Here is a 23,362-nt window from a genome sequence, read left to right on the forward strand (position 1 = left end):
TGCTTGACCGTTCAAATTAAATTGAACCTGATGATAGCAAAACTGGATAATAATATTATATATATATATATATATATATATATATATATATATATATATATATATATATATATATATATATATATATATATATATATGTATTACATTCATGTTGAAACAGGTAATAGAAGAAAGTGCAGCATTGTCGACAAAACATTTGTGGAGGAGTAAATGTTTGTTAAAGCTGTGCATAAACGACAATTTGAGTTGAGCATACCAATTTGGGCAGTGTTATCATATTTATAAGAATGGGATGGATCATATCTGAAAGCAGCTCCAGGTGTTGTGAAGAACGTATTTGTACGTAGTCTGTTTCGGAGAGCTATTCTATTGGACCTCTGTGTAATCTGGCGTACTAAACGTTGTTTTAATGATTTAGCAGTAAGTGCTGTAGCATGTCTTGCTGATCTTGAGAAAGTCTCATCTTCCTTCTGTCTTTTGCTGATGTTGAGGAAGTCTCCTCTCCCTTCTCTCTTGAGACTGTATTTGACGTCGTGCTACAGCATGCGTTTGGTGATCTTTGGAAAGTGTCATGTCCCTTCTGTATTGAGGCTCCATCCGACGAGCTGCAGTATGCCTTTACTGATGTTGAGAAAGTCTCATGCCCCTTATCTCTTGAGACTCCCGTCTTCGGTTTTCTGCACTTCACCTTGTTTTATATGTGTTTCTGGAGAGATCACATTTTTCCTTGGTGGCATATTTTCTTTTCAATATTTTAAACAAAAAATTATGTACGCAGAAAAAATATTAATTGATATCTATTTTTGTATGCAGTATGTCTATAGTTTTGCATGCAGTGTAAATTAACCAAATATAAGTAAACTGTAAATACCTTGCAATCTTGCAACTCCTGCGATAATTATGAACTGTTAATGAACGGTAGGTGTGTATTTTTATATAACTTGGACCTTTCATGTAATTGTTTATTGTCAAGAGTTTGTGTAGATATATGTGTTTGTTTAGTAACATATATAACGGGTGCAAACACCAACACACTCACAGACACATTCATATACAAAATGTGACGATACACACACATACACTCTCACATACAGACACATACATATAGTAAGAGATACAAATATAGATATACATTCACACGTCAGTCGTCACATGTGTATGTATAGATGTTTGTGCATGTTTAATAGCGTACCTAACGCGGAAACACACACAGTCAGAAAGACATACACACTCATACACCCACACACATGCACTCAGAGACACATACACATTCATATATGTGACGTCGTCGTCGTTGTCGTGGTTTGAAATGTCATTTACTATCTCGTACGCATAGAACGCGCAAACACACACAATAGTGAAAGAATAAAAGTGAAGCAACATTACACAACGGCTTTTGACAGAGTGAGAAGTGTAAATAGTGTATTTAAATAGACGGAGTACGTTTTTCACGGTCGGTTTGTCGCCTTATGCGGGAGCTCTGGGCAAAATGTAGTGCATGATCATCTATGACACATGAGTAATGTGTGTGCAAAGTTTGGAGAAAATCGGTGGAAAACTGTAGAAATGCATACGTTTTACACACACAGACATCTTTTGTTATATATATATATATATATATATATATTATATATATATATTTGTGTGTGTGTGTGTGTATGTGTGTGTGTGTGCGTGTGCGTGTATATGCGTTCTTATTTTTATCAGCAAAATCTTTAAGTACGTTGTCTGACAATCACTATCACACTCAATTAAAGATATATATATATATCTTTAATTGAGAACTGCATGTACGTCAAGACAAAGATTCTAACATGGAAAACACTGACTTAACTCAGCAGGAATTTAGATCTTTACCGTCCTGGTGTGATGTTGATTGTCAGACAACGTACTTAAAGATTTGGCTGATAAAAACAAGAACGCATACACACGCACACGCACACACACACATACACACACACACACACACACAAACACACATAAACACACACACACAAATACACATACACTCACGTACAAATATACAAAATATGTAAACAAATACCTATACAAATACAAAGACTCGTAGACAAATACAGAAACACAAATACGCAAAAGTACCTACAAATTCATGAACAGATGCAACTCCACGCAAATACATGCGCGCACATACATCTATACATACGAATACACAGAACACAAACACACACACATCTACACATTTACACACACATACATACATATATGCATGCATACATATATGCATACATACATATGCACACATACACACACCTGTATATTACACACATAAACATACAGCCGTTCCTGCCACTGACAATTCAAACTTACCGTTAGTTCCTGAGTGGTCAGTATTTGGTCCAGTACCTGGAGTTCCTGTTGGACCAGAATGGCGAATCCATTCAAATTTATCACGCGTGTCTTGTATCCAAGAACACAGATCTCGTTGGAAATCACATGTCACCGAATGTTCTGAAAGTAGATTCACTAAAAACTGTAGCATTTACTTTTATCGATTTTTGTTAATTTGTGTCTCAGATGTAACAGTGTATAAGTTCAAGCGGTGGGGGGATTAAGCGGTCCAAACGTATAGGATATATAGGAATACATGTGTGTGTGTGTGTTTATGTATCTCGTAGACACACACTTACACACACACACACAAAACAATCAATATGTACGAAGAGAATCATATCTTTATTTTAGATCATCTCAAAAATTCAACAGTTGTTTCAATTGCATCAACATATACATATATATATATATTCACACACACACACACACACACACACACACACACACACACACACACACACACACACACACACACACACACACACGCACACACACATAATATCATTAAAACTGATATTAATATCTACGAAAATTTATGTCAACACAACATTATCAAGGTAATCCATATTGGTGGAATTCTAACTGAACATCTGAAAACGTTTTAGCTGTTAAAAACGCTTACAAAAAGAAACACCAAATCAAATTTAACTTTAGACATTTATTGAAACAAGAGCTACGTCATTGAATAACAAATTTAGTTTATAAAAATAAAATATAAAAAATAGCAAACTAATTCCATATTTTTTGACATTTTGAAATCTCCATTAAATATAAAAAAAATTAAAACCTAACGTAGAAAATGAGTATACTTATCTATTAAAATTGATGACATCACTGGATATCTAAAGAACAAAAACTGCAAACAAAAATTCTACGTTATGCTTAATAGATAAAAACTACAGATATTAATTCTACGTAATGCTTAATAGAAACTTACATAATTTACGTCGCAATAATTAATTACCTATTTATTTATTTGATATAATAAATCCTTGTATAGGAATTAACCTTATTTTATATTAACTGAAGAATTATTATATTCAATAACATATATAACCACCGAGGATCTCACTGGGAAATTAAAAAATAAAAATTACAGAAAAGACAACGAAATATCTATTTATTCTTATATAGGAATTAACCTTATTACATAATAATTGAAAATTTATTAAAATTAATAATAATACATATACAATTACTAATGACTACGTTAGATAACTAAAGAATAAAAATAGCGGATAAGATAATTAAATACGTATTTATTTTTATATTATACCCTTAATATAAAAAGCAATTAATTATAGAAATCTAAAGTAGTTAAGCTTCGATTAAACATAACGTAGAATTCTTATCTATAATGTTTATCCTGTAATTATCCACCGAGATCATCAAGATTTGTATATATTTTTAATTATAGTAATTTTTCTATTATTATATAATAATCTTAATTCATATAAAAAGGTTAATCAACAGCTAAAGTTTTTCAGTTAGAATTTCACCGATATCGATTACCTTGATAATGTTGTGTTGATATAAATTTCGTACATATTATTAATTCTGATAATATCATATATATATATATATAATATATATATATATATATATATATATGTATCTACATGTGTATATGAATATACATATACATATACATACATACATACATACATACATATACTCTTTTACTCTTTTACTTGTTTCAGTCATTTGACTGCGGCCATACTGGAGCATCGTCTTTAGTCAAGCAAATCGACCCCGGGACTTATTCTTTGTAAGCCCAGTACTTATTCTATCGGTTTCTATTGCCGAACCGCTAAGTGACGAGGACGTAAACACACCAGCATCGGTTGTCAAGCAATGCTAGGGGGACAAACACAGACAAACAAACATATACACACACACTTATATATATATACATATATACGACAGGCTTCTTTCAGTTTCCGTCTACCAAATCCACTCACAAGGCATTGGTCGGCCCGGGGCTATAGCAGAAGACACTTGCCCAAGATGCCACGCAGTGGGACTGAACCCGGAACCACACAGCCACTCCTGAGCCTATGTATATATATGTATGTATGTATGTATGTATGTATGTGTGTATGTATGTATGTATGTGTGTATATATGTATATATGTATGTATATATATATATGATAATGCAATTGAAACAATTGTTGGATTTTTAAAGTGTGATCTAAAATAATGATATGATTTTCTTCGTACATATTATTGATTGTTTTTAATACTCTGAATTTCTTAAAATTCTGCATAAGGATTGTTAGATTTACCTGCCATACATGAGAATTTACCAGGGATTTGTTGCTATTATGCAAAAGCGTTGTAAGTACCAAACGTTGCTTTTTCAGAAAACGAAAAAATAATTTCACGGTTCCATTTCTTTTTACATTAGCAACAATTACAGCATAACAATAATACCTTGTTGGGGGCATGAAATCGTAACTCCATGCATGAATAATATTTTTCAGTCAGAAATATTTTTGCAAAACTGTCGTATGTGGGACTTACTACATTTTTGAAAAATGCTAAACTTCGACAATTTTCATATCTTGACATGTAATGATACGATAGTTTGATCAAAAGAATCTGCTATTGCAAGCAAAATTAGATATTGAAAAAAAAAAAAAATAACGCATTTGGCCAAATTTGGACATACGACAGTTTAATATAATAGCAAGGATACGTTTGCTGGTAGCTACTTGTTTGAAATTTCACCTTATTCCTTTATACTGAGTGCTTAATTGATGTCAGCCAGGATTTTTTAATCCCATTTTTTTCTTCTATTCTATATATTTCAGATTTTCAGTTAGAATTTCAGAAGAATATGCGATATATGAAAGTCCCTCATATATTGGTTAATCATATCAGCCACTTCAACCAGTCAATTTCATACCAGAATTTACGTTAATCCCAAGACTAATCAGAAAAGCATAGTATGGCGTGGATTCTTTCGTACTAGAAGTCTAAAAGTATCACACCTGTCTGTGAGTCTTACACACAAAACACACATGCTGGAATTGTAAAACATATAAAATGTATTTTTATATTGTACCAATATTATCTGATGTAAAAGTCAACACGTTGGGTAGAGTGTGTAGACGTGTTTATTATATCGAAAGTTGACAGTCTACTTTCAGTTTCATTTCCTGTGGTAGATTACTCTTTGGGTTGTTTCCCTAAATGAACATATCCGAAGTGATGTAACTCGAGAATGGAGTTGAGTGAACGATGCAATCGTAGAAAATATGCTTGCATTTGCTGAAAATTTCGAATCCGGAATTAAGCTGCGTGGGGCAATTCTTGGATCTAAAAAGAATATGCGACATTTCAGCCAAGCATAAGTTGCATTTCTAAGATCCATTTACATATGACATGTAATTCGCCACGATTCTTCACTTGATTGTATGTGCAGTTGGTCTTGAAACACCATACGTATCTTGCCAACTTAGTGGCTTTACTTTTGTCGATGTGCTGGAAAGAAGGCTGGTGGTTTTCATAACGTCTTCGCTTGAGCCAATGCAATTTTTCTTTCCAGTTAAGCAAACTACCAGTCCTCATTCCGGCACATCAACAAATGTCGATACACAGATATTCACAACCATGCATACGTGTGTGTGTGTGTGTGTGTGGTGTGTGTGTGTGTGTGTGTGTGTGTGAGTGTGTGTGTATACGCGTGCGTGTGTAAAGAGAGAGTGAAAGAAGCATTCGATTAGACTATCAAATGTCCGTATGCACTATTGGTCGCAATTCGCTTCCAGTCTTCCCTTGATTACGGTGTTGTATTTCATTTGAGCTCAAAATTTGGCTATGTGATCTTCCTATTGTCTTGGAGGTCCATCAAGTGATTTCTTTTCAGCCATTGAATACCACTTGACAACTGCACGGGCCCATCTGTTGTCTGTGAGCTTTGTGATATGTCTGGCTCGGTGGACATGTCACAAATCCCACAGACAATAAATGTGCAAAATAATCATAATTATCCATATTCACCATAAAGGTTCCTGTAAACGATGAAGGCAGTAGACTCCAGCGAGTAATGAGAGGTCCTAACGAATAATTTAGAAATGGGACAACTTCAACAGCTTGAAATTGTGTGTGTGTGCACGTATCTTTTATCTTTTACTTGTTTCAGTCACTAGACTGCGGACATACTGGGGCACCACCTTCAAGAACATTAGTCAAACGAAACGACCCCAGTACTTACTTTTTAAAGCATGGTACTTATTCTATCGCTCACTTTTCCTGAATCGCTTAGTTATGGAGACGTAAACACATGGATGAGTAATGTTGCTGCATTGCTCATCCATAGGATATTACAAATATGATTTGCAATATCCATAGATTTTAAGGGGAAACATGTAATTAGCTTTGGATGGGGAATGTAGGAACAAAATCATGTTTTTGTGGAAATGAACGTGCAATTTATAAATTCCCAGCTAAAAGTTCTCATTACTATATTCACCCTACGCCATAGCGTTACAAGACTATTCCATAAAATTTCTCTAGAAGGGAACAATAAGCAGTAGCCGGAATAAATTGCATAAGAACTTTTTATGAGCGCACTCTAAAACGTTTCACATAAACCAGCTTAAAGGATATATCTATATATACACACACACTCACACATACACACACATATACCAACATACACGCAGAGTATAATACATATATATTGATTTACTTATATACTAATATTGGAATAAATACAGTTATGCAGGTTTTTGTATTATATATTTACATAATATATTAATATTGGTATAAACATTTATATTTATTCATTATGAATAGCTAATAAGTGATAAAAAAAGAAGGAAGGGGTGGTGAATTGGAAGAATGGTTTATGCGTTGGAAAAATGCCTTTTGACATTAGATGCGTATATCTGAAGCATATAATACATTAATGAACTAGCCTGATTAAATAATTAACTTAAAAGAAAAAGGAAAGCAGCTAAAAAGAAATTAGCAAAAACAGCAGAAAGCAAGTAAAGCTGAAAGAGAAAATTAATAATAAAAGTTAAACCTACTTAAGTGCAATAGCGTATTAACAGTAACTTTATTAATTAAATATTAAAGTTAAAAAACAAGTTGTACAATATAAACACTTTTGACCAATGCCTTTTCTGAACAACCTTACTACATGACTTCAGTAGTGCTCACAAAGACACAGCCAGAAATGTCTATATTCTATCAGGTGAATTTGGAATTTTAAAGAAAATGAAGATAAAATAAAGTTATTTTTTTTTATACAAATTTATTTTCTTGTAATCATTAAATTATATATGCATTTTTATAAGCAAGAAATTATTGATTTTATAACAAAGAACAATAATTACTTTATAATTATCAGCTTGAATTTGCAATATGGCTTAACAAACGATAACAAATTGCAATACCCCAAAATTTTCAGTGACCAGGCTCACCTTAGATAATAATAATAATAATAATAATAATAATAATAATAATAATAATAATAATAATAATAATAATAATAATAATTGTTGCTAATTGAAAGGAAAAATATTATCCTTTTTTATTAATCCCAGGCCTCGGATTCAATTCTACGCCTCTCCAGTAATGAGTAACATTAAAATTAAAGCACGCAAGCGATATTTAGTATAAAAACTTGAGTGCTTGTTTGTGTTAATTTAATAAAGCATGGCTGTATATCTATTTCATTTAAAGTTAGTAATTTGATTGGATAATGGGATATGTAAATGTAATTGTAAAAAAATATTAGATCCTATATCTTTACTGTATGATATATAATTATTATATTGAAACAAATTACAACAAAAAACGCACAAAAAGGAAAGTAGATTAATCGTCAATGAAATTATGAATGTGAAAGATTTATGAGTGTGTAAATTGTATTTTTTAATTGATATACAAAAACAATAAAAAAAATTTAATTTAACGGGACCAAAACTATGAAATTCCTCGCGGTGTCGTTGATAATTTTTTTCTTACATCAATGATGCCGGTGACATATATTAAAAGTCCCCTAATAGAACTATATTCATAAAAAAGTATAGAACTATATTATCACCCTCAAATGTGAGAAACAAACACTCATAACTTTTTTCTTGCATGAAAATGATACCATGAAATTCCTCGAATTGGGCTCTGTCATTTAAGCTTAATTAAAATATAGTTTGCTTTTAAAATAAAAATGTTAATTATAATTAAATTCAATTTTTTGCCTTATATTTTTTCCTGATATTTTACCTCAACTTTTTGATACAAATTTTTGTTGCATGGGACCAAAACTATGAAATTCCTCAAGTTTTCTTCTATCATTTAAGCTAAGATAAATATATTTTGCTTTTAAAATAAAAAAAGTTATTTAGATCTAAACTTGATTGGAGGCGTTACTTACTCTCCTATAACGTTGCTAAAAATTTTGATGTAAATTTTTTCTACTGGACCAAATCTCAATTTTTCATGCCAAAACGTAACTAGGGACCAGTTCTCTTAAAAAATGTCAACAGTTTTCAATTTAGTTAAGAACTGAATTAATGACAAAGTTTGAAATATGCTGCGTGTGAGTAAATTGCGGCCTTAAAAATATAATTCAACTTCTACCGTAGTTGAATGATTCTCCTGCCCTTCTGTCGCTACTAAACTTTTGTTCTCCGTAAGACCCCAAACTCTAAACTCTCTGCACAGAAACCCACTCGAAACAATTTCTGCATTTTCCCATCAAGATTTCTCGTGTCTTAACGGCCAACAATCCGAAACTTTGCTCGTTCTATCATTTCCCCTCTACCTGCCTCAGTAGTTTACAAACAATATTGATTAGTTGCAATCTTGGCAAGTATACTTAAGTTCATTGCCCAAGGACACAACACAACATTTAACGTGGGTTACTCACTTCTAATACATCAATACAATGTACAAAACCTTTCACTTCTATAACATGCACAACAACAGTAATGCGGTCTAGAAAACTATTGAAACTACGGGAGTCTTACCGATACAATATCCTGGATCAAGGGTAAAATCATCAAAGGCCATGTCGCTTTTAAAACTGTAGCCACGAACACCTTCAAAGACCACCTAGAAAAGAGGTAAGTTAGAAATCCTAGAAGTAAAATAAATTACTTAAAACAATTCACTAAAGAGTAAAAGTGCAAATTTGACAATGATTGTTATTTAATTCATAGGACATACTTGATGGAGCAGATATTAACATTGGTAGCCCGGTCAAACGATTAGAAGTGATCAAGAAATCCATCGTTACGTCTATTGGAGGACAAAGTTATCTAAATACACTTACACTTTATTTGTTTATATACTGAAGCTAATAACCAGAGAGGGCTTGCAAAGGTACAGCCTCTGCTTTATTCACTGACAAATAAGTTAAATGTAAAGTGAGATATAGAAAGTAGTTAGTTTAGTAGCAATCTGATGGATTGTTTGGCAATTTGTTTCTTTACTATTGTTATACTTTCAGGAAATATTGAACATTAGCTAAGTTAATCCAGCTAGTCATAAATAAACATCAATCCTTGCACAAGCTACTATGAATATTAGTACACAGCACCAGTATCTTTAATATTATTCAACATACTTCGTTATATCTTGTTATACCTAGTTATACCTAGTTATACCTAGTGCAGTTAAGTAATTATGTCGGCCTGTAGCTGTAAATTTGTTGGAGCATGATTGAAGAATAGATCTCCAGATACTGAATCAACATTAGCATATTTCTTGTTTGCCGTACTTTTATAAGATTTATGTAAACTAAGGAGAAAAAGAACCGTCCATTAGAAGTCCCAAACAAAAATAGATATGTTGACAACTATTGATAGAGTCACGTTAGACAATAAAATAACATTTAGCTTTTATGTTTTGACAGGTCTCTTTTCTAAAGCACACGACGATTGTAAGATAAAAATATTTGCTAGATTTATATTTAAGTATCTGTATTTATTTAGTTATATGATCACGTATTTATATATTCATTTATTTTCTTATTTATACATATATTAACATTCACTTGAAAAGAAACATATTGTAATATTTGAACGGAAATTTTTTTTTTGATTGATTGCTTTCCATTCTTTTTCATATTTCACTGAAAATATATTTATTTTTAAACAATATTGTTTGAACTTTATGTTACAGCAGCAGCAGCAGCAGCAGCAATAACTACGTACATACATATACACACATACATACATGCACATACACATATATACTTTGCTGAGGAAAAAGTTCGTGCACTCTGTGTCACCATTGAACATGACATGAACTGAATGAACACACACAGCACAAAAATATATAAAAAAGCAATATTTTAACACAAACTTTTTCCTCAACGAACTTTTTACTCAACCTGATACATATGCCTACTTACATACAAATGCATACATATACGCATATAAATACAACATTCATACACACATATATACACACATAGACACACACATGCACTCGTGCATAGATTCACATACATACGTGCATATATACGAGCAAAGATACGCATGCATACGCACCATAAGCATACATACATACGTAAACATGCACATACATACACGAAATATGAAAGACGATAGATAAAACTGAAAAAACTATGAAACATTTGAAGATTTACCTGGAAGGGAGATATCGATGTGAAATCGATTGTAGCATAATGCCAGATTGGGCCTTGATTGTTGGATTTTGTCCATACAAGGTGAGGACCTGTTGAGTTTTTCACATACACATTCAATGTTCCCATAGATATACCATGCATATTGTAGTAGAATGTGATACATTTGGTTGATAAACCCTACAGGCATAAAGAAATGGTTTTACACAAGTAATAAACTCTATTTCAAAGAATAAGATGTATTTAAATTTATAATAGTAGTGATATAGTAAGGTGCAGGCGTGGCTGTGTGGTAAGCGGTTTGCTTTCCAACACATGGATCCAGGTTCAGTCCCACTTCGTGGCACCTTGGGTAGGTGTCTTCTGCTGTAGTCTGAGGTCGATTAAAGCCTTGTAGGTGGATTTGGTAGATGGAAACTGAAAGAAGCCCATCATGTGTGTGTTTGCGTTCACGTAACCCTAGCGGCTTGGCAAAAGAGACCGGTAGAATAAGAACTAGGCTTAACAGAAGTACTGGAATCGATTCATTCAATTAGACTGCATAGCCGCAGTCCAATGACTGAAACAAGTAAATTATAAAAAGATATAATATGGTCTACAGGAATACAACACAGAACTCACAGTAGCTATTGGTCGATATACGTCTTTATTAAGCGGTGTCTGTCAGAAATTTTATCCAGGGAATGTTTTTCAGTTTCACATTACGTTACTGAAACATAATCTTTACATCATCTCCATATTGGATACTGATGCAACGAATAACTTCGCATGACGCCTGTCCACATACACTTTTGCAAGTGTATATATTCAGCAATGGTGGAGAAAAATCGATGACATGTTGATCACATAATAAAGTTATGTGACTAAGCCCACTTTTCCGTAGAGTAATAGGTGCAAGAAACGAAATTTGTCAAGATAGTTGCAAACCCAGGTCCAAATTCTTTAGAAACAAGATCGATTTTTCAATCTTAGTATCAAAACAAACATAGAAATCATAAAAATAAAAATAAATAAAGTAAATAAATAATAATAATAATAATAATAATAATAATAATAATAATAATAATAATAATAATAATAATTAATAATAATAATAATAATATAATAATAATAATAATAATAATAATAATAATTAATAATAATAATAATAATAAATAATAATAATAATAATAATAATAATAAAATAATAATAATAATAATAATAATAATAATAATAATTAATAATAATAATAATAATAATAATAATAATAATAATAATAATAATAATAATAATAATAATAATTAGAAGAGGAATATTCCAGGGAGACACGCTCTCTCCACTCCTTTTCTGCTTGGCACTGTCACCTCTATCTGATATGCTAAATAGAACTGGATGCGGATATAAATGTTACGGCAAAACGATCAGCCACCTTTTATATATGGATGACCTAAAACTATACGCTGCAAATGACAAACAGCTGGAAACACTATTAAAGACAGTTCATGGATTTACCAAAGAAATAGATATGAAATTTGGATTAGAAAAATGCGCCAAAGTAACCATGAAAAGAGAAAAACTAGTTAAGAGTAACAACATCACACTAGATAAAACCAATGAAATAAAAGAATTAGACCAAAGCCAAACTTACCCTGTCTTCTATAACCCTAACAACAAATCTTATGACATGACGAGGATCCACCCCACAGACTTACCCTTTAACAAAAGAGTATGTATCCCAACCCAAATTGACAGTGAAACAAGCAAAGATCCCCTTAGCTAGAAATAAGCTCCGATACATCTTAGACCGGTACAACAAATCCACTAAAAACAATGAGGAGAGACCCACCAACTCAGTTCGTCTGTTGCTAAAGGCCTACAAAAACTGAAACAGCGGATTAGGAAAAGGGAATTAGTGTGCCTTCCTACAGACAAGTCTGGCAGACAGTCAATAGACAGAACTATGTCCAGACCATACAACAACATATCAGTATCATGAGAGAAGTTGCACCACAAGAACATGAAAGAGTGGAAAAACTCCACAATGCACACATGGGAACGTGGCGCAACATACTCCGACCTTAGAAACGGAACTTACACAATTTCCAAGCATCCAACAATGATGCTCCTTCACTATACAGGTTACGCAAAGACCATAAACCCTATGTAAACCCACTTTGCGGAGCGAATATCTCCAGCAATTATAGACTGTCCTACTTCCTCTCGCAGGTATTACGACCTCTCATACAAATGTCTCCAGATGTCTGTGTGAGCATGAAGGATCTCCTCAGTAAAATCAGTACTTGCAACCACTCCAACGACCTCACATGTTGTGTAGTGGGTCGTATGGATGTAATTTCACTCTACCCATCTATAGACATAGATTTTGCTGTGGAGAAATGCATTGAGTTAATCTGTGAGAGTGAAGTAGAGTTCCGTGAGGTCAACACGATGGAACTAGACCTCCTCCATAGACTAAGCTACGACAGTGGCTATTTAGACGACCATGGCCTCAGTAGATTCTGCCCCGCCAGGATACAGAGGGGAAGACCACCCACCATCACCTCAGCAGTGAAGAAAAGCACCTCAGAGCACTGGAGTGGCTGGACTGTACCTACCCAAAACCCTGAGAACAACAATCAGGTTAATGGAATGATTGCACATGTAATAGGGGCTAGCATAAGAACTACCTTGAAGAACCATATATTAAAGTTTAATAAGAAACTATACATGCAGGTTCAAGGTGCTGCCATTAGTGTCGGTGGAGCTAGAGATGTGACCGGCCTCTTCGGGACCTGGTGGGACAGAAAACTTAAGCAATCTTTAGAACAGTACACAACTCTTCTACTTTACAATAGGTATGTAGATGACATAAATATCCTAGTTAAGACCAATTCTAGTAACGGTAATGCAGAAACTGAGAAGGACATAATGGAGAGCATCCAACAAGTAGCTAACTCCATCCACCAAAGTATCAAGGTAACTTTAGATTACCCCACTAGGCACCCCAACAATAGCTTTCCCATCCTTAATACTGAAGTTTGGTTAGAAACTGAACAAGCGAGTGCAGCTCCTCCACTCCTATTACATGAAATCCATAGATTCGAAATATGTTGTTCACAAAAACTCAGCTTTGTCACACATGAAAATTAGCATACTGATAGCAGACTTAGGTTAATGATCAACGTGTCCCCAGTATGCAAATCCTATGAAACGAAGAAACATGTACATAACTTCATGCACCGCACGCAGTTCTCTGGATATGAACAGAAAGATAGGGTTCGAGTATACAGGGGGGCTAGAAAGAAGTTAGATAACATTATATATAATGGAACCAGTGATACCTGCCCTAGATATAGAAGCAAAGATTAGAATAAGATACAGAGAACTTGTGACAAAGCAAACAGGGTGGTCACGTGGTATAAAACCGACAAATATCAAGGAGTTCTGTTTGTAGAGGCCACAACCCATAGAGAACTAGCCTGCATATTTAGAAAAGCTCTGAAGGAGACCAAATTGAGCATTAAGATTGTTGAAAAGCAAGGGAACTCCATCAGATCACAACTATGTAGGACGTACCCCTTTAAGAATACCATATGCACCAATGACAACTGCATGGTATGTAGGATTAGACCTGGCTTTAACTGTAGAACTAGAAATGTAGTCTACAGCATAAGATGCATAGAAAGTACTTGTAAATACATGAACATGACATACATAGGGGAGACACCTAGGAGCATTGCAGAAAGACTAAATGAACATTTGAGACAATATGATGACAAAAAACAGTCCTACATACTATACCAACATGCCAAGGACCAACATGGAGGCAACCTGGGTCAACTTGACATCCGCATTTTGTCCAAGCACCCAAAGGACCCAACACTCAGACAAATACAGAAGCACGTCCTCACAAATGAAACATCCCCAGTACTAAGTAGGAAATATACGTAGTAGATAATCATACCCCCATACCCACAGTTTATATTTATATACAGGTAGAATAGTCAGTGGGCTGTTATGTAGATGTATGTATGTGTGTGTGTATATATCTGTATATGTATATGCACATGTATGTAGCCAAATGGATATGAAAGTAAACAGATAGACATACAGACGGATAAAATACATAGGTAACATGAACAGTCAAGCATACATGCGAAATGAAGACTGAAGCACATGACCATATACACATGTACTTCATTTCACACAAGGGCACATATGGAGACACATGTCCACACATATGGAGACACAGTACATAGTCACAAAAACCCATACACACACAGACACACTCAGAGAAAAATTGCAATGGAAAAAGAATATTTAATCAAGCAGTTTTGTGTAAATATGATGAAATTTTCTTGTCTTCTTTTCATTCCTCCAGGGCGTGATGTTAATAACCTGCAAACATATTTCTCCTCATGCATCTTGAGTACTGAAAATGTAGCAGATTCAGAATATTTTCTAAGAATATATACTTTCAAGTCTTTTTCAAAATTGCAACCCACGTCATCCCACATTTACCTCCAGCGCCACTCCGACCATCGACATCATATAATTCGGTCAAATCCGAAATCCCAATTTTTGAGGATAAAACGGATTTGTACTGACATAGAGGATTACTGGAAAATATGTAAATGCTTTGGTACATCATTATGTCTGTTGTGATTTTAGTTTTGATCACGTGATTTTGATTGCTGCTATATGTCTGCAGTGCGACTGCGAGGAGTTCTGTTTGCAGACGACGTGTTCAGCGTTGATTTTAGTTAGTCTAGAATGTAGCAACTCGCTGCATAAAAATGTTATTGCGTTGAAGTTTGGTTTTGCTTACAATTTAGCAATCTTTGTTTGTATTGTATATTGGTGTATTTTCAGTCGATTAAAACCTTTTAAACTTTGATATTCGAGTTTGGGTTTATAACAATGTCAAACGCGGTTACAGTGAATCACGATTAAAGAAAATAGCAAATGACATAGCTAAGATTAGCAAAGAAATTCAAACTTTCACGTATAATTTAAGCAAGCAAAGTACAGTATGGCATTTCAAAAGTATTACATGACAGTTACCAACATGTTGCTGAAAAATATCCTCGTTTCAAATAGATATTTCCTCAGTTGCCTATTGTAGCTTTTAGACGGAATAAAAATATAAAAGAACTATTAACCTCTACTTCAGACTCCGAGAAAATTAACATTGGAGTTTCGGCACACTGTACCTTGAAAAACAGCTGCAAGAGAGGTTAGCCCTGTTCATTGTGCAACAACATGAGTCAAGTGAATTCCATCAGGAATCATAACTCAAAATACATGTGGGGAAATATGTTTGCGGGTTATTAACATCACGCCCTGAAAGAATGAATAAAATGTCAGGAGAATAAATATTCTTCTTTTTCCCTTCCTTTTTTACTTTCCTTTTCTTTTTTCTTTTCTTTCTTTTTCTTTTTGCTATTTGTAAAGTCGAAATTTGAAGCCTGATGATGTCATTCCATCAACGTGGAGACGCTAGTTGCTCTAATTCATATTTTGGATGTGAATTACTATAATTTTGAATTTTCATTTTCAACTTCACAATGACACGCTAGCAGTTGAAATATCGTTCAACCATTCGCGCTCTTCGTATTGTCTATTTACCTTTGTGAAGAGTTACGTCAACCCTTTTTGCTAGCCTCTTAGCAAACGCCTACTGCAACTGGCAGCAAAATGGGAGAATTCCCACTTTTGTCTGTCGAGGACACAGTGTTTGTCGTGGACAAACAGGTTGGCGAGGCGCAAACTTGAAGTGTTCACGATATCCTCCATATTCTGCGCTACATCATAGAGAGAGTGAGTAAGGAAGCTGGCATGGGTGGGGTTCTGATAAATTTAGATCAAGCTAAAGCTTTTGATAGGGTCGACCATCAATACTTGGCAGCTGTCCTCAGGGTAGCCGGTTTCGGTCTAATTTTCCGCGGGTGGATCTCTGATTCATACAGCAGCATCTGATCGGGTGAATGGTCACTTGTCGGAGCCATTCAGCATCTTGCGTTCAGCCAGTCAAGGGTGCCCTCTCTCATTATTTCTCTATGTACTAACTCTTGAGCCATTACTGCGGAAGTTGGAGGCTTTGAGGGGTGTCCCGCATGATCTAGGATGCGACAGAAGCGTATCTGCTTACGGTGATGATGTCACCGTCATAGTGTCGAACCACAGGCATATAGACCTGATTGGCGAAACACTACAGGAATATGAAGTGGTGACAGAAGCTAAAATTAACGCGGAAAAGTCAGTGGGCTTGCAACTCAGCACCTGGAGAGACAAATCCATGCCGTCCAATAGCGTAGTGGGGCGCTGAACAGACGGTCCCGTTAAGTTGTTCGGAGTTTGGTTTGGTCCGGACTCCCAGGTGGAGAAGAACTGGGACGAGGTGACGAGCAGAGTAGCCAATCTCACACAGAAATTGTCCGAAAGAAAGCTGTCCCTGAAATGTCGAGCGGAGGTGGCGAGTGCGTACATCGCATCCATCATCTATTACCGCTTGACTGTCGTACCTTGCCCTGTTTGCTGGTTGACCAAGCTGGTACTCTTACTCTTCCGCTTTCTGTGGAAGTAGCGCGTTCCACTGGTCAGGCGCTCCATTTGCTCTCAAAAGCCGCTGAATGGATGGCTGGGCATGCCGTGGTTACTGATGCACAGGCATGTGCTGAGGTTGCAGCATCTCCAGAGTTTCTTTGACGGTGAGCAGGTGTGGTCACCGTTTTTAAGACACGCTTTTCCACAGCTCGTCTCTTTGACTGAGTTGCAATCCTGGATTAGGTGTAGACCGAGGAGGGGCGCTCGGCACCTCGAGCGCTGTCAAGTGCTCACAGCCCTCCGCCAGGCGAGCAATGTGGTCGGTAGTAGTTCTACTCTAGCGTTCTATATAGCGCTAGTAGAGGAAAGTGTGACGACGTTCTCGGGGAAACTCTGGGTATCGATGAAGTTCAAATAACCAGTCTGTCTCAGAGAATTTCGGGCCTGGGCGTATGGATAATTTCCAGAAATCCCTTGCCTGGCAGTGCTACCTAGGGGCGCTGTCTATTCGAGATAAACTTTACAGGCATAGAAGTGCCGTCAGGCGGGTCGAGGTGCGCCTAGAACGATGAAACCGTCCTGCAAGCCCTAGTCCAGGCCGGAGTATTGCTGACCTGTGGGTTTATGTCGAACACCGCTGTCGCGTGTTGAACGAGTCCCTTTATCAGCTGAATCCATTGTGAGGATTGCTCCGCCACTCTCTTTTGGCCGGGAGGGGCAGGCAATTTTTTTATTTGCCTAGTGGATGTAGCGAAAGAGGTAGTATGGTGGACCCGTTTGAAAGGGCTAAAGACAGACACTTTCCTCTTTGGCCAAGCCCTCATCAACTTTTTCAAGTTTCACTTGAAAGGGAAGTTGAAGGTGCAGAGGAAAGCGTTGCCTTGTAGCAGGTTTGTTGAAAGGTGGGTGAATATTGGAAGAATGGCCAGTATGAAAGGATCAATTCTGAGCGTGCACCTGTAAATAAAAGGAGAAGGGCCCTTGCCCTGTTGTTCAGGCGGCCGTGGGTTTTTCCACGAGGTCCTTAAAGCACCCCTCCCATACTGGGAGTTTTAAATTGTTTAATTTTAATTGTTATTATATTGTTTACATGTTGTAAAACCCATTGTATCGTCCTCTTTTTGTGTTTTATGTTGTACGTCTTTTAATGTAATTTTACGTGAGCCCTTCTGGCCAATAAAATAATTAATTATATAGTTTACACGTTGTACGACCCACTGCATCGTCCTGTATTTGTCTTTTATGATGTATGTGTTTTAATGTAATTTTATGTAAACCCCATGTGGCCAATAAACGAATCAATTATTATTATTACAAATTTCATTATCACATTTGTACAGTAATCGACTCAAATAAATCCAACAATAGAAAATTAAGGTTTCAAATGAATCTCAAAAATATTTTAGGGTGTGCAAACGTACCCCTTGCACTTCTATTCCCGAACCTATGCGTAGAGTAATAATTTGGGATGTTCATATATTTCTATACAATTAAACTGAAATGTTTGAATATGAAAATTTGTTACTTGAAACAATTTATATTTCATGAAGATAATAAGAAGCAACTAAATCAACTGTCTGTAACTATGTCCCCAGCACCCCCAGAGCTATAAGCACTCTTCTAGACGTCCCTAAACAGACTTAACTACCAAAGAAAGTATTGTCACTTTCTGTGATGAGTTTTCATGTTTTCCTCCATATAATTTCTGTTCACCTTACCTGAAACACTGGGGAATAAATAGCTGAATAGTCTCCTCTCATACGAGGGGCAGATGCTTCAATGTAGAGGTATTTACCTACAATGATAGATTCATAAAGGATAATTAATTCCATAAATATATGTAATGATATATTTATGATGGACTTACACAAAAGGTATATAATAAATATATTAATTAATTAATAATGATGATAATGACTTCTTCTTAGGTACAGGACCATATTTTGGGGAAAGATTCTGCCGGTTTGACTAATAGCAGTACTTGACAAACAAGAGAATGTAATAAAGTACACTGGCTTCATTATAAGATATTTAGAACTTCACAGAGGGTAAAGAATATAGATGTTAAATAATTCTATATTCAATAAATACTGAATCAAAATAATTCTGCTGACTGAAGATAGAGTAAAAATATGTGAGAAAGAAGCGAGCTTGAGATTAAGAAAATTAGTAAAAAACACCCTTCTGAAACTCTTTCATAGAGAAGTACGCGCGCACGCGTTGTGTGAAGTGCTCAGTGAGAATAGTTTGAGTACCTAGTAACTAACTTAACTCACTTCCTGTGCAACTCACTTCTTGTTCCACACACTGTTCTGCTAATTGTCGGTGTTGAGTATGAGTGAACTAAATTGATTATCATAGCAATAACAAAAGTAAACATCTAAACTGTAAATTAATGTCACATTTGGCGGCTATGATGAACAGCCATTGATGGTCAACAAGGGAACTTCTCTGTTGTTGCCTGGCCTGCAAAAGAAACAGCCAGCAATAACAGCTATATTTAGACATTAGTCTAAATATAAAAGGCGGCGAGCTGGCAGAATCGTTAGCACGCCAGGCGAAATGCGTAGCCGTATTTCGTCTGCCGTTACGTTCTGAGTTCAAATCCCGCCGAGGTCGACTTTGCCTTTCATCATTTCGGGGTCGATAAATAAAGTACCAGTTTCGCACTGGGGTCGATGTAATCGACTTAATTCCTTTGTCTGTCCCTGTTTGTCCCCTCTATGTTTAGCCCCTTGTGGGTAGTAAAGAAATATATATTTAGACATTAGACATGAAGGAAGAGTAGGAAGAATGAGGTTTAGTGGGGGTGAATGAAGCGAAGGAAAGATAAGTTAGGTTGAACCATCCCCAAGAAATGGAAAAGTTGGACTGTCAAAGATGGTGGGAGAAGAGACCAACTACGTATAAAAACGACAACCACAACAACGTTAACATCGTCATCAACATTTTCAGCAATAACAGCATAATGAATAATTAAACCATCGACTGCAGCAATAACAAAAGTAACTACCAGAACAAGAAAAGCCAGACACGACACTCACAGCAGAAATAACAGCGACAATAATAAGAACAAGAATAAAAATAGAAACGTATGCCTGTTCTACGTACAAGAAACAAAAATGAAACCAGTGAACACTTTCTCTCCCCCTTTAAATAGAAATAGAATCCATGAAAATAGTTTTGTATGATAGTTGTTCTACTCTGTTCCGGTGCTGTTGGTCCCGAGAAAAGAGTGACACTGCATCGATGCAGTGTGCAGTCTAGAGCAGTGTCTGGTGTTTGAATTGCGCGTTTAGCTGTAAAAGAAAGTGGGCGAGAAGTAACAACGTTGTTGATGTTGACGACGGCGACGGTGACAACAACAACAATCTATGATGCCAGACAGACGGATCAAACTCCTATGAATTCTAGCAGTGTAAATGGACATTATATATCATTCATAAGGAAATTTTAGCTGATTGTATGAAGGCAGTTTACATGGACATGTTGATATACTGGAATGGAACCCCCCCCCCCCAAAAAAAAAAACAAACAAACAAAAAAAACGTTAAGGTATAAATTTCTAGCTGAAATATAGAAGATACGGGTACCACACCGTGTACGCTATTCTACGCTACACTAATATACCATTTTCACTGGTATATTTGATCAAGACTAACCCAGGGTTAAACAACAATAAACCTTAATTACAAAAAAAAAAAACAACAAAAACAGATCAAAGAATTGAAAACTAGTAATTACAGTAATACCATATCTCCATAAATGATAAACTCCCAAAATGCAAAACTATTTTCACTTAGCTCTGCTTTCTGAAAAACTAATAAAAATTTAGGAAAGGATAGATTTTCATCAAGCCTTGTCCTTAGCATGTTACCCGAAGAGGAAGTCTTTGTCAATAACGCTAAGAATCATCTAACAATTACAGTCAACAAGAGAACATTTATAAGTCCGCTCGACCTGCCAGAAATATCATCTAAATCTCTCTTAAATAATTCGCGCAATCGTCCTAAAATGGAAGAATATATAGACGAATAATAGTGTCCTGGATTTAATATGGCAGAAGAGAAGAGAGAATGGTTACAGCTGGAACGACGTTGATTAAATGATAGTTTCATATCAATTTTAATGATTATATTACTGGTTAAGGACTGTGTTAGAGAAAATTACTAGAACATATAATGGTCAGTATGAGACATAATACATGAGAAATAGGAGAGGTGATGGTAAGTAAATATCATTTTTGTACTATAGGTGGAATATAATGAAAAATAATTGATTTTAAAAGGATTATTGTTATTGTTGCCAAAGCTGTGAGAGAATTTGATGTGAAATTATCCTTTTTGCGTATCTGTTTAGAGTGAATTAGATAACTAAATCAATAAGTGGTTTTCATAACTGTCACTTCTCCATTGATTAATAGAATAATTAGAAGTCATCTAGAAGTCCAAATAAATGACATAAGTTAGTGACGAGGGGAAGAGCGAAACCTATGCCATTTACATGGCTACATTTCCTCGCTGATGTCCAGTCTTAAATATCTACAGATTAAGTTTACATGTATGTGTAGGTGTGCGTACGTGTGAGCATATACACACATACACATACACACACTCATACATACGTACGTACACACATACATATATCTATAATTGAACGCCGCGCAGCCTTGTCTACATATATGATGGTTGCTTCTTCGTTCTCGAATATGAGTAGCACGGGTGTAACTTTTCTTTGGTACAGATGTTACATACATAATTGCCTCCAAAACAACGACAGGAGCAACTTGTTGGCCATTATGCATTTTCATGGCTTTTTTCTAGCCCCCTGCTGATTGGTAAACCATGCAACACTCATGGTATGTTGTTAACTCTCCATATGTAACTTCTTTTGTGACTTTTCTGTCGAAGCAGACTCTCCCACATTCATAGTATTTCACCTCACTCTGGTCTCCCAAATATACAGAAGATATCACGTCCACCTCTTTTCTTGTATTCCTCTTCAATTTATCGTGATTTCTTCTAGCTATTTCGAACTTCTCACTTTCGTCATATATTGCTTTCTTCAATCTTACCTGATTCGTTGTAGTTTCTTCCCAGTCCATTTCTGAGATGTTAGCTTTCTTCAAGGGTTTTATGTATTCAAGGATGGATTTTCTTCAAGGATCTTAGCTAAGGTGGACACTTTCTATTCCTCGCTATACAGAAGTGGCTTCGGGGTCATGCAGTTCGCCATTCTCACTCGCCTATTGGAGTCGATGCTGCGAAGTGATTGACGTAGCCACTGCTGGTGGAAGCGCTCCAGCTATTTCAGATACTTTCACTCGGATACCCAAGTCTCACAAGCGTACAACTAGGACAATATACACGTTATATATATCCTCACTTTAGTATCAGTAGAGATACCACGTAAAAACCATAGGTACTTTTCCAACTTTCTGAAAGCATCACTGGCTTTGCTGATTCTTAGTGAGATTTTATTGTCAAGTGGGGTGCATGGTATACTAAGGGTTCTGCCAAGATATATAAACCTGTCTGCAACTTAGAGCATCTGACCATACATTTGTATATCTGGTTTCAAGCATGGCCCTTTTAAGACTTATCGTCAGGCCTAGCCCAAAACAAGCGTTGGGGAAAGTGTCCATAATATGTTGCAGGTCTTCTTCAGTGTGAGGAAAGAAATTCTCTTAGTAATGAGGACATAACTTTTGAGTCTGCTCTGAGATGTCCTATGGACACTCACTAAAAGCCATTACAAACACCTATGTAAAATACAGTGAAAGCAATGTTGGCACTGAAATTGTTTGACACTATTATTCACTACAACCGAATCAGAAACATTACCACCAACGTTCACTCAGGCTTCCATATTGTC

General features: G+C 35.6%; 1 protein-coding gene across 2 annotated transcripts in view; it reads right to left on the minus strand.

Annotated features, from left to right (window-relative positions):
- The window catches only part of LOC115214777 (MAM and LDL-receptor class A domain-containing protein 1-like), a 154,982-nt gene that overhangs the window by 15,208 nt on the left and 116,412 nt on the right, over positions 1–23,362 (minus strand). For both annotated transcript variants that reach the window (XM_036505293.1, XM_036505292.1), the window contains exons 14-17: positions 19,207–19,283; positions 10,966–11,142; positions 9,341–9,425; positions 2,329–2,469 (exon numbers count right to left, since the gene is read on the minus strand). In XM_036505293.1, coding sequence (XP_036361186.1) covers positions 2,329–2,469; positions 9,341–9,425; positions 10,966–11,142; positions 19,207–19,283 — 480 coding nt within the window. The remainder of the gene's footprint in view (positions 1–2,328; positions 2,470–9,340; positions 9,426–10,965; positions 11,143–19,206; positions 19,284–23,362) is intronic.

The sequence above is a fragment of the Octopus sinensis genome, linkage group LG8, assembly GCF_006345805.1.
Source record: "Octopus sinensis linkage group LG8, ASM634580v1, whole genome shotgun sequence".
NCBI lineage: Eukaryota > Metazoa > Mollusca > Cephalopoda > Octopoda > Octopodidae > Octopus > Octopus sinensis.